General features: G+C 43.0%; 1 protein-coding gene across 5 annotated transcripts in view; it reads left to right on the top strand.

Moving 5' to 3' along the window:
• Positions 1-9,569, top strand: part of LOC140489431 (uncharacterized) — a 54,955-nt gene extending 45,386 nt beyond the window's left edge. For 3 of the 5 annotated variants that reach the window (XM_072588981.1, XM_072588980.1, XM_072588982.1), the window contains exons 8-9: positions 61-156; positions 3,745-9,569. In XM_072588981.1, the coding sequence (XP_072445082.1) occupies positions 61-156; positions 3,745-3,831 (183 nt within the window). In that variant the 3' untranslated portion in view covers positions 3,832-9,569. The remainder of the gene's footprint in view (positions 1-60; positions 157-3,744) is intronic. The other 2 variants (XM_072588983.1, XM_072588984.1) reach the window with 2 other exon arrangements.
• Positions 9,570-12,675: the final 3,106 nt, after the last annotated feature.

Below are 12,675 nucleotides of genomic sequence, written 5' to 3'. Positions count from 1 at the left end.
TTTTTAGCAAAGTGCAGTAGTAGGCAAGAGTGATTAATTTCTCTCTTACTGTTTTTTAAGATTTTGAAGTCAGAAGCCTTTGCTGTTTTTAAGAAATGGGTTAAAGTATTTATTCTGGAGATTGTTGTTCCTTGGATCTCCCAAATGGGTGGCTGGGTAAGTAACTCTATTAGGGCATTGCTGGTGCTCAGACATTGATTTGAATTTAAGCAAAATCTGAAGTTGTATAGACACGTGCTGCATGTTTACAGATAGGTCACCAGCTGTTACAAGTACATTGATCTTTCTCCTTTCCTGGAAGTGTTGCTCTTTGTTAGGTTATAATTCCTGCAGTTTCATATGTACTGACTCTCGATGGGGTACAGAGCCATATGCATTGATATTCTTGAGTTATGTAAAGGTAACACAAAAAGAGATATGCATGGATTCTGTTTTTTGAAGATGTCTGGTGGGTTTATTACAGCTGAACTAATATATACAGCATGGAGTAACCTCCAAACACAGTCTATGCCTGGACTATTACAGTGCAGACATCCTGTGAGCATACATCAAATGCTAAGTACTTAGTTCATTAGCATATGGATCTGTTAAAGGACATCACTCCAAAGATCATAACATGACATTCCCTTTTTTCCCCAAAGATAGCTGTCATATGCTAATAAAAGCAGAAAACATTGGGTAGAAGCAATATTAGATAGGGAAGGTAAAAATTACAACTACAACATCTAAGCATCTATATATTGTTGTTAGTTTGAAAACTTTTTCAGATCTTGTTCTGAGAGTGTGGATTTTGCCCTTGGCTGTCCTTGATCTGCAGATGTACCTGTACATGGATAAAGTCATGGCAAATGTTTAAAGCTTTTTTTAAAGGGACACACAGCTCCCCAATTTACATGACTTTCAGACCCAGATTGATAGAAAGCACCGACCAGGTTCTGTACCGAACACAAATTATTATTAATGCCAAGTAACTAGGCAATAGTTACAGGTAAGCAGACATAAACCATTGGCAAGTAACTACTGACTAAAACGCTCATCTCCTTAGAAACTTTCTTTACCCAAGCACATACATGTATACACAAACAAACAAATTGGGAAACATCAATAACTGGGAAAGGTAGAAAAACTGGAGTTCAGTGTTTACTTACTGGTTCCGATGTTGAAATAATCCCCCTTTGGCTGACCAACCCCCTTATTGTTGTTTTGTTCTGGATGCCTCCACTGGTTTATAAGAAATGCAGAATGGCTGATTCACTTGAAAAATGTCTGAATCATCAATTCAAAAGTCACAGCTCACAGCAAAGGCAACTGATTTTCTTCAAGTTTGACCTGAGTTTGCTTACTGCAGAGAAGTGAGAGTTCCTGCTGGGGAGAACAACAGCAAGCTCGGCTGTACATTTCTGTCTGTGTGTCTGGGTCTCGATGACTTGTTTCCATTCCCAACCTGCTGTGCTAGCTAAGAACCAATCAGCTTCACTTGTAAGTAACTCCTTGAGTCCTGGTTGTCTGCAGATTACAGGATCTCAAAGCCACAAAACCGAGTTCACAAAAGGAATCAAATTCCTTGCTGTGAAACTGTGCAGCCACCCTGGTAAATACCTGTTTTTGAAAAACCGCTCTTTCTCAATGCAGTCCACAGTTTTTAAAGACTCAAAATTGAAATGATGTGGACCATAACAATTTCAAAAACATTTTGCTGCTTGTTTTCTAGTAAAGTTTTCACACTTATTCACATTATATTCTGTTTACTCCATTCTGGCCTTTTCACTTAGCCTGTCCAAGTCTGCTGACATCTTCCTTGATTTTATATTTCCACCTAGTTTTGTGCCATCAGTATATTTGGAAGTATTACACTCGGTCTTATTTATATTCTATAGATTGTGAACAGCTGTGGACCTAGCACTGATCTCTAGTAACAGCCTATCATTCTGAGATTGATCTGTTTGCTTCTAGTTTCTGCCTTCTTACTGGTTACCAATTCTCAATCTGTACTGCTACATTCTCCCAGTCCTATGTGTTCTACCTTACTCATTACCCTGATGTGGAGGATCTTAGCAAAAGCCTTCTGAAAATCCAATACACCAAAATGCTACAAGAAACATTACAAAATACTCCCACAATTTGTCAAATGCAGTTTCCTTTCATAAATCCAGCTCGATTCTGCCTAATTTTAACATTTTCTAAGTGCCCAGTTATCACATCATTTATAATAGAATGATATTTTCTCTATGACTGATGTCTAAGTAACTGGTCTGTACTTCTGTATTCTCCATACCTAAATAATTGGGTTACATTTGCTATCTTTCAACCTGCAGCAACCTATCCTGGACCTATAGGATTTTGAAAGAATTGTGCTAATACATCCACCTCTTACAACACAATGAAATTAAGCTGATCTAGTCCAGGGAATTTATCACCTTCCAATCAGTTTACTTCTTGAGAACTCTCTCTTTAATCGTGCTTATTTTTTTCAGTTCCTCAGTTTTACAAGTCCCTTGGTTGATCAGTATTTCTGGAATTCTGCATGGATGTAGAGTTCAAATTATGGCATTGTACAATGCTGCATGTACACACTAAGCCATCAGAATCCCTACAGTGTGAAAGCAGGCCTTTCAAGTATACACCGACCATCTGAAGAGCATCCCACCCAGATCCACCTCCTTACCTTGTCCCTATAACCCTGAATTTCCCATAGCTAACCTGCCTACCCTGGATATATGGGTAATTTAGCATGACCAATCCACCTAATCTGCACACCTTTGGATTGTGGGAGGAAACCAGAGCACCCAGACGAAACCCACACAGACACGGGGAGAATATGCAAACTCCACAAAGAGAGTCGCCCGAGGCTGGAATCGAACCTGGGTCCCTGATGCTGTGAGGCAGCAGTGCTTACCACTGAGCCACCATGCAGTCCTGGATCTCACCTTTACTAGTGCAGGAGCGGGGCGGGGGGAGTGGAGTGGGGCACACGGCAAAGGCATTAAATTAGATTCCCTACAGTGTGGAAACAGGCTCTTCAGCCCAATAAGTCTGCACTGATCCTCCGAAGAGTAACCCACTACCCTGACTAATGCACCTAACAACTATGGACAATTTAGTATGGCCAATTCAACTGACCTGCACATCTTTGGACTGTGGGAGGAAACTGGAGCACCTGGAGGAAACCCACGCAGACACGGGGAGAATGTGCAAACTCCACACAGTCAGTCGCCTGAGGCAGGAATTGAACCTGGGACCTTGTCACTGTGAGGCAGCAGTGCTAACCACTGAGCCACTGTGCCACCCCAATAGCTTTAAATCTTGTTTTTTCAATATACTATTAAATGAGCATTATGAATATACACTCCTTATTTTGAACATCTGAAATAATATGTAGCAGCCAGTTTACATTTGCAAAATATGTAAAGATGCCATAGTCCGAGAGGACCATAAGGCTGCACTCTCATGAGAGAGATGACTGGGGTATTTTAACCTGAGGATTATTAAGCCTCGGGCAAGGGAAGAAATTGGGAAGAAGATATTTTATATCTAGCCTTGTGCTGTCCGTGACCTGGGAAGATTTATTGTCAACCCTGTGGGTGAAGCTTTTCCCTGTATCTAACCTTGTGTTATTGCAGTGCTGGGAGTCTTTGGGGACATTGTAGATGGAATTTTACTTCTAAATAAACCTGTGCTGCTCGTGTGTTGAGAGTGATTGGTGCCGATACAGGAGTAATTTATTTCATATGTTTCACTTTCCAGGGACCAATACTGTGTGCTTTCGCTACTCTTCTGGCGAGTGGACTGATACTGAGTCTCAAGGTGCTGCTGATGTCGCAAACTAAATAAATAAATTAGGGCAAATGATGACTGATGTCCATATTCAATACATCAGAAATGTGAAAATTTGATTGTGGAGGGAAACCGGTTGTAAGTTGAATATAAACGTCACGATCCTGGCACGTATGACTTTGGTGGAAAATTGAGCTTTTATTTAAAAATAGAAAATGTTAAAGTCAGGTGATCACTAGAAATATCTGGCAGCCACAAGAACAGGTCCTTCAACCCACAAAGTCTACACTGATATGTGATACCTTTCTAAACTAAAAACCTTTTGCCCCTCCTTGGTCTGTATCCCTATTTTCCCTCTCTATTCATTTATCTGTCAGGATGCCTCTTAAACATTGCTATTGGATCTGCCTCCACCACCTCCTCTGGGAGTGCATTTCACGCACTGACCATTCTCTGTGTTTTTAAACAAAAACTTGCCTCTCTCAACCCATTTTAACCTTAAACCTATGTCCCCCAGTGATTGACATTTCTAATGTGGGAAACATATTCTGACTATCTATGCCTCTCATCATTTTGTAAACTTCTGTAAGGTTGCCCTCAACCCTTGGTGTTCAAGTGAAAACAAAGCAAGTTTCTTCATAGCTAATACCCTCCAAACTAGGCAACATCCTGGAAAATCGCTTCTGTACTCTGTCCAAAGTCTCTCAGTCTTCTTGTAGTGTGGCAACCAGAACTGTACACAAATGTGGCCTAACTAAAGATCTATACAGCTGCAACATCACTTGCAAATTTTTTTACCCTCTGTCCCATGTCATATTAACTTTCAGGAAACTGTGGACCTGTACACCTAGATGCCTCTGTATGTTGATGCTACTAAACGTTCTGCCATTTGCTATATACTCACCTCCCCCCCACCCCATCGCCACCGCATTTAGATCTTCCAAATTGAATCACCTCACATTTGCTCAGATTAAACTCCATTTATCATTTCTCTGTCCAAGTTTCCAGCCTATCTATATCCAGCTGTATTCTCTGGCAATCTTCACTGTTCACAGCTCCCCCAATCTTTATATCTTCTGCAAATTTATTAATAAAGCCACCCACATTCTCCTCCAGATCATTCGTGAACAACAGGAGTCTCAGCACTGATCCTTGTGGAACACCACTGGGCTCAGACCTCCAGTCAGATAACACAAAGATAATACAAAGATTTCATACATGGCCCCAACAATTTCCTCACCTGCCTCTGTCCACATTCTTGGATAGATCCCATCAGATCTTGAGGACTTGTCCATCTTCATGCTTATTAAAACATCCATTACCTCTTTTTGTTTAAATTGGCATGCTCCAGAATATCAAAATATTTCTCCTGAGACTCACCGTCCACCATGTACTTTATCTTTGTGAATACAGATGTAAAGTATTTCTTAAGGACCTCAACCAGTTCCTCCAGCTCCAAGCAAAAATTACTTTCTTTGTCCTTGAATGGACCTACCCTTTGCCTAGCTAGTCTCTTGCTGTTTGTAGATGTAGAAAACACCTAGGGATTTTCCTTAATCCTGTTTGCCAAAAACATTTCACAACTCCTTTTAGCCCTCCTAATTCCTTGTTTGAGTCCTTCCTTGCTATCTTTGTATTTTTTGAAGGCTTCGTTTGTCTTCAGTTTCCTAAATCTTTACGTATGCCTCCTTTTTCTTTTTGACTAAGCTCAATTTCTCTTTTCATCCAGGGTTCCCAAATCTTGCCATCCTTATCCTTCATGTGTTTAAGGTGAGGGGAAAAGTTCAAAGGAGATGTGAGGGGCAAGTATTATTACACAAACAGTGGTAGTAGACTGGAACGCGCTGCCAGGGCTGGTAGTGGAGGCAGATACAATAGGGATATTTAAGGGATTTTTAGATAAACACATGAATATGGAAGAATATGGACCAAGGGAAGGCAGAAGGGGTTAGTTTAATTTGGTGTCATGTTCGGCACAACATCGTGGGCCAAGGGACCTGTTCCTGTACTTATTGTTCTATGTTCACTTTCCCAGAAATATGCTGGTCTTCAACTCTATTCAACTGATCTTTAAAAGATTCCCACATGCCTCGAAATTCTCCTGGACTAAAACTTCAAATCACCTGGCTGGGCTTTTTTTAATGCTAGATTTCCTACTGTATGGAAACAGGCCCTTTGGCCCAACCAGTCCACACCGACCCTCCGAAGAGTGACCCACCCAGACCCACTTCCCTCTGACTAATGCACCTAACTCTCTGGGCAATTTAGCATGGCCAATTCATCTGGCCTGTGGGAGGAAACCAGAGCACCAGAGGAAACCATGCAGACACAGGGAGAATGTGCAAACTCCACACAGACAGTCGCCCGAGACTGGAATCGAACCTGGGTCCCTGGTGCTGTGCAGCAGCAGTGCTAACCACTGAGCCACCATGCCTCCCCAGATCCTGCCTTCACTAATGGATGAGCACAGGGTGGGGGGGCACAGCTGCACATGTCACAGTGATCAATTATGCAACAGCATTAGCTTCCAAAGGCGTATTTCTGAATATCAGCTCTAGTATGGCCCCTTCCCTGGTTGGACTATGTACGTATTGTTTCAAAAAGGTTTGCAATTTCAAGACCGTTATTAGTTGCCCTGTTTTGAGCAGCTAGCTGTGGTTTTTCAGGGGACCATTAATTCACCCACATTGCTGTGGCCCTGGAGTTACATACAAATCAAACAGCATGTTGATGGTAGCTTTCTTCCCAAGAAGATTTTTATGGACTGGTTGATTTTTTTAATGACAGTTTGTCCTTCCTCGAGATCAGGTTTTATACTTGCAGTTTGTTTTCCTGAACTGATTTCAAGTTGTCAGATTGGAAGAGTGGATTCTGAACTCCTCGGGTCTGAATTACCCAGCCAGTAATTCTACTGTCCCTGTGCAATTTGTGATTGTGGTAACATTCACACTGGAAGGGACTGCCTGGATCTTGCCGATTGTGCCACAGTGACTGTCTTTATTACCACAAAACTTGAAATGGTTGAGAACCACTAGATGTTTTAGTGAGAATACCTTTTGTCTAAATCTTTATTCCACAAGAAAGTTTGACAATGGGAAAGAAGTATTTTCAAAAATCATATTGCTGCTGGGTGGGTGGTTCCTGAGGGATTGAATTAGCGTGGGTGACCACAGCACTGATGCCTAGTGGGTGCGGCCTTGCCACTTACACACCTGCCTCGAATTTGTGGCCAACTCATTTATTTTATTTGTTCTTAGCATGTGACTTTCTTTAGCAAAGCCAGTGGTGTTGTCTGTTTCTAATTTCCCTGAGACATTAATGATGAGTTAACTGCTATAGTCCATCTGATAAAAGTAGGCCCACTGTGCTGTTAGCAAGAGAATTCCAGGATTTTCACGCAGTCCCAGTGAAGAAACACTGATGCCGTTCTAAGTCAGGATAGTGTGCCAAATATATAATTGGTTGATTCCATCATGCATTTGTTCCTTTAAGCTTACCAAAGGACACTGTTGACTACAGTTTCAGAGACTTTAGCAGTCAACACTGTTGCCCCTAAAGTCCAGTTACTTAAGGAGATTATGTAGAATGACATACCTTGAACAGAGATTAAGAAGGGAACTGACTTGCAAAATATTATCGCTATCTTTATGTTAAAATAAATCCAATATATTGATTTTCAGACTGATGTTGTATGATGGTTGATGCAGTAGGATGCAATGAGAACAGTATGCAGTTTCAGATATACAGATAGTCATTTGGTGGTATAGAATGTGAGTGTTGCTGAAAAAAGACACATTTTGTTAATGCTTTTTGTCTTGTCTTCACCAGGACAATTGCAAAAATACCAACATCTGAACTGCATGAAAGGAGAATCTGACTGGTTGTAGGCTGAACTCTGATTGGTAGATGTGTTGCCATGGCAAATTAACCCAGTGATAGTGTTTACAGTTAACAGTCAAGCTTTGTTTAAATTAGGCGTGTTAACTCTGATTAGTCATGTCCTTTGTAGTCAAAAGAATATGTTCACACACTCACCTTTTCAACTCAACAAAATATGTGACTGCCTTTCTCTGATTCATTCTCCTGGCAATGCCTTTTTCAAGAATATTTTGTTTCCTTGGATAAACTACACCAAATATTGAGACTGGTTGCTTCCAATCACCTTGGAAAGCAAAATTAGCACTTCTTTCCCCAATGAGACAATTCCTTAAACCACCCTTCCCTGCCTCTTTCACATGCCCCTGACAATGGGGCCAGGATGTCATGGACACCTTTATCATTAAGATTGAGATCATCCATTCATCTGCCCTTCCACTTCCACGTCTTCTTTTATTCCATTGGGCCAAATTTCCTTTAAACACTCCCCACTGCCAGCCTGCACTCCGGGTTTCCCTCGAGATTGTATTCCAATTCCTGCGAATCATCTTGTGTATGAGACCCAGGCCATGATTCTTGTTCCTCCTCCAACCGTACCTTTTCATTGTTTGGTTTCCCTCTCTGGGTTTTATGTTATCTGATAGTGTTAACAATTTCTCAGCTGGTACCTACCAACCCATCCCACACTTGTAATCTACTTTCATCACCCCTCTTCAAACAAATCTACTCTTCACCTATTTCTACTTGCAAATTACTGCCCACGTCCATTCCCCATTTGATGCTGCTTCCTAAATCTTGTATTTCCATTAATGTATTTGTTGACTCTCTTCAAGTTTTCACCCTTGCCACAGAGTATGAACAGATCTTATCAGAATCACAAACTACATCCTACATGACCATGATAAGGTAAAGCTATCCCTCCTTAACTTGTCTCGAGCCTTTAAGATGGTCAATCACATCGCCCTCTTTCATTACTTTTCCACCATCATCCAGCTGAGTGAGATTTCACTGCCCCGTTTCCATTCTTAGCTATCTAATAATAGCGAACATCATCTGGACGTTCTTCCCTTGCTGCTTCTGCAGACCTCTGCTCAAGGATTATCTTCGGCCATGCCCATTTCTCATCGACCTGTTGCCTCTCAGCAGCATTATCTAAAAGAAACCTCGATGTGTGTGCTGACCCATACTGCCTCTGCCTCAACCTCACCTCCACCCTTCTTGATTCTTGATCTTCAGTTGTCACACTGCTTCTCTGACATCCAGTGCTACTGAGCAATAACTTCTTTAAGTATTGAGCAATTATCTGCAGTCCTCATCACAAACTCTGCTCCCAACTCTGTCCCTCTCCCTGGCAACTGCCTCAGGCTGACACAGACCATTTGTAATCCTCATGTCATATTTGATCCCATGATGAGCTTCCATATTTTCACTCCATCACTAATATGACAATGCTATGGCTTTAAGAGGTGCATTTTGTCCTTTTATTTAAATGAAGAAAGATTGAGACAGGAGCTAGGATCGGTCTGCTCAGAGCCAATAAAGTAAACAGTTTCTGAGACCTTTGGGGGGGTGGGGGGGGGGTTTAAATTGGAACAATAGAAGCAGCCTGGGGTCAAGCTTCCATAGAACTAGGAAATTTAGATTTAGTTATTCAGCAACAGCTGCTGAGGTCTTGAAGCTGGGTTTGGAAGCTACAGAATATCTGCCCCTGCTACTCCCTCTCTCCGGTTTCTCTTCATGTTTTTCCTTCTGATCTGGCGATTTGCATGTGAGACAATCTATTTTACAGAATTTGTCTTTGCCAAGGGTGTGTTTATATGATGTTATTATGTTGGAACAGTTGCTGTTTAGTAGTTAAATAATCTATTATTATGGTAAGTTTTCCAATAAAGTTGTTATTCATACAACAACAGAAATAATGTTGAATACAGTGTGTTTTGCTTGTATGCTGGTGGTTTGACCAATTGAACTGCATCTGGAGCACAGCACCTGGCACTTGCCTTCAAAATATGAAAAGGTGAGGGTCTAGGCTATCATCTTAATATATTTTGAGGGGTGTTTGATCTGGTCCGTAATACTAAGATGACTTATTTAACCCTTATAAACTTGCCTGACTCTGCCACTGTTTGATTCATCTGCTGCACCATCCATGCCTTTGCAACTTAAAGTAATTGAGATGCAGAGGCTGTTTGGCCAGCCCAATGCATCATGGCTGACTAGAGCTCTCTCCCTTGCAATAAAAGATAACATTCAATTTGCCTTCCTAATTACTTGCTATACCAACATAATAACATTTTATGATTCATGTTCTGAGATCCCCTGTGCCTCAGTTTTGTAATCTGCTGTTTTCCTGTTCTTCCTGCTAAAGGGGACAACATAGAAGAGCAGTAACTACCTCCATCTAAATATTGGGAAAATGAAAGTCCGTGTTTATTGGTTGATGCCATAAATGCTGTTCCCAATTCATTGCTTCCATGCATGGTATCGATCTTCAGCTGACGAAGACTGTTTGTGACCTCACTGTCGTGTTCAAACTTGATGAATTTGTGATCAAGCCTGCCAACTTAGGCATCTGCAGCATTGTTTGACGATAGCCCAGCCTCAGCTCATCCATACCTTTGTTACTCCAGACTTAACTGTACCAATGCCCCCATGACCAGCCTGTCATATTTTTCTGACATTAATTTATACTGATTCAAAGTTTTGCTGCTTAATTCCCACCAAATTGCATTCACCTATCACTTTTGAACTCACTGATTCTCACTGGCTCTAATTCTGATGACATTACAATTTTACAAATTTCCTTTAGCTCCTAAATCTCTCCCGAGAACATCCTCCAGCTCCTGTACCTCTCCCTATAACACCCTCCAGCTCCTGTATCTCTCCCTATAATATCCTCCAGCTCCTGTATCTCTCCCTATAATATCCTCCAGCTCCTGTATCTCTTCCTATAATATCCTCCAGCTCCTGTACCCCTCCCTATAACACCCTCCACCTCCTCTACCTCTCCCTATAACATCCTCCAGCTCCTGTACCTCTCCCTATAACACCCTCCACCTCCTGTATCTCTCCCTATAACACCCTCCACCTCCTGTATCTCTCCCTATAATATCCTCCAGCTCCTGTACCTCTCCCTATAATATCCTCCAGCTCCTGTACCTCTCCCTATAATATCCTCCAGCTCCTGTACCTCTCCCCATAATATCCTCCAGCTCCTGTACCTCTCCCTATAATATCTTCCAGCTCCTGTACCTCTCCCTATAACATCCTCCAGCTCCTGTACCTCTCCCAAAAACATCCTCCAGCTCCTGTACCCCTCCCTATAACATCCTCCAGCTCGTGTACCTCTCCCTATAACATCCTCCATCTCCTGTACCTCTCTCTATAACACCCTCCAGCTCCTATACCTCCCCCCAGTAACGCCCTCCAGCTCCTGTACCTCTCCCTATAATATCCTCCAGCTCCTGTACCCCTCCCTGTAATATCCTCCAGCACGTGTACCTCCCCCTGTAATACCCTCCAGCTCCTGTACCTCTCCCAAAAACATCCTCCAGCTCCTGTACCTCTCCCTATAATATCCTCCAGCTCCTGTACCTCTCCCTATAATATCCTCCAGCTCCTGTACCTCTCCCTATAATATCCTCCAGCTCCTGTACCTCTCCCTATAATATCCTCCAGCTCCTGTACCTCTCCCTATAACACCCTCCACCTCCTGTACCTCTCCCTATAACACCCTCCACCTCCTGTACCTCTTCCTATAATATCCTCCAGCTCCTGTACCCCTCCCTGTAACATCCTCCAGCTCCTGTACCACTCCCCATAACATGCTCCAGCTCCTGTACCTCTCCCTATAATATCCTCCAGCTCCTGTACCTCTCCCCATAATATCCTCCAGCTCCTGTACCTCTCCCTATAATATCTTCCAGCTCCTGTACCTCTCCCTATAACATCCTCCAGCTCCTGTACCTCTCCCAAAAACATCCTCCAGCTCCTGTACCCCTCCCTATAACATCCTCCAGCTCGTGTACCTCTCCCTATAACATCCTCCATCTCCTGTACCTCTCTCTATAACACCCTCCAGCTCCTATACCTCCCCCGAGTAACGCCCTCCAGCTCCTGTACCTCTCCCTATAATATCCTCCAGCTCCTGTACCCCTCCCTGTAATATCCTCCAGCACGTGTACCTCCCCCTGTAATACCCTCCAGCTCCTGTACCTCTCCCAAAAACATCCTCCAGCTCCTGTACCTCTCCCTATAATATCCTCCAGCTCCTGTACCTCTCCCTATAATATCCTCCAGCTCCTGTACCTCTCCCTATAATATCCTCCAGCTCCTGTACCTCTCCCTATAATATCCTCCAGCTCCTGTACCTCTCCCTATAACACCCTCCACCTCCTGTACCTCTCCCTATAACACCCTCCACCTCCTGTACCTCTTCCTATAATATCCTCCAGCTCCTGTACCCCTCCCTGTAACATCCTCCAGCTCCTGTACCACTCCCCATAACATGCTCCAGCTCCTGTATCTCTCCCTATAACATCCTCCTGCTCCTGTACCTCTCCCTATAACATCCTCCAGCTCCTGTACCTCTCTCTATAACATCTTCCAGCTCCTGCACCTCTCCCTATAATATCCTCCAGCTCCTGTACCTCTCCCTATAATATCCTCCAAGTCCAGTACCTCTCCCTATAACATCCTCCAGCTCCTTTACCTCTCCATATAATATGCTCCAGCTCCTGTATCTCTCCCTATAACATCCTCCTGCTCCTGTACCTCTCCCTATAACATCCTCCAGCTCCTGTACCTCTCTCTATAACATCTTCCAGCTCCTGTACCTCTCCCTATAATATCCTCCAGCTCCTGTACCTCTCCCTATAACACCCTCCACCTCCTCTACCTCTCCCTATAACATCCTCCAGCTCCTGTACCTCTCCCTATAACATCCTCCAGCTCCTGTATCTATCCCTATAACGCCCTCCAGCTCCTGTACCTCTCCCTGTAACACCCTCCAGCTCCTGTACCTCT

This window comes from Chiloscyllium punctatum, chromosome 18 (assembly GCF_047496795.1).
Source record: "Chiloscyllium punctatum isolate Juve2018m chromosome 18, sChiPun1.3, whole genome shotgun sequence".
Lineage (NCBI taxonomy): Eukaryota > Metazoa > Chordata > Chondrichthyes > Orectolobiformes > Hemiscylliidae > Chiloscyllium > Chiloscyllium punctatum.
This window is presented reverse-complemented; position numbering and strand designations above follow the sequence as displayed.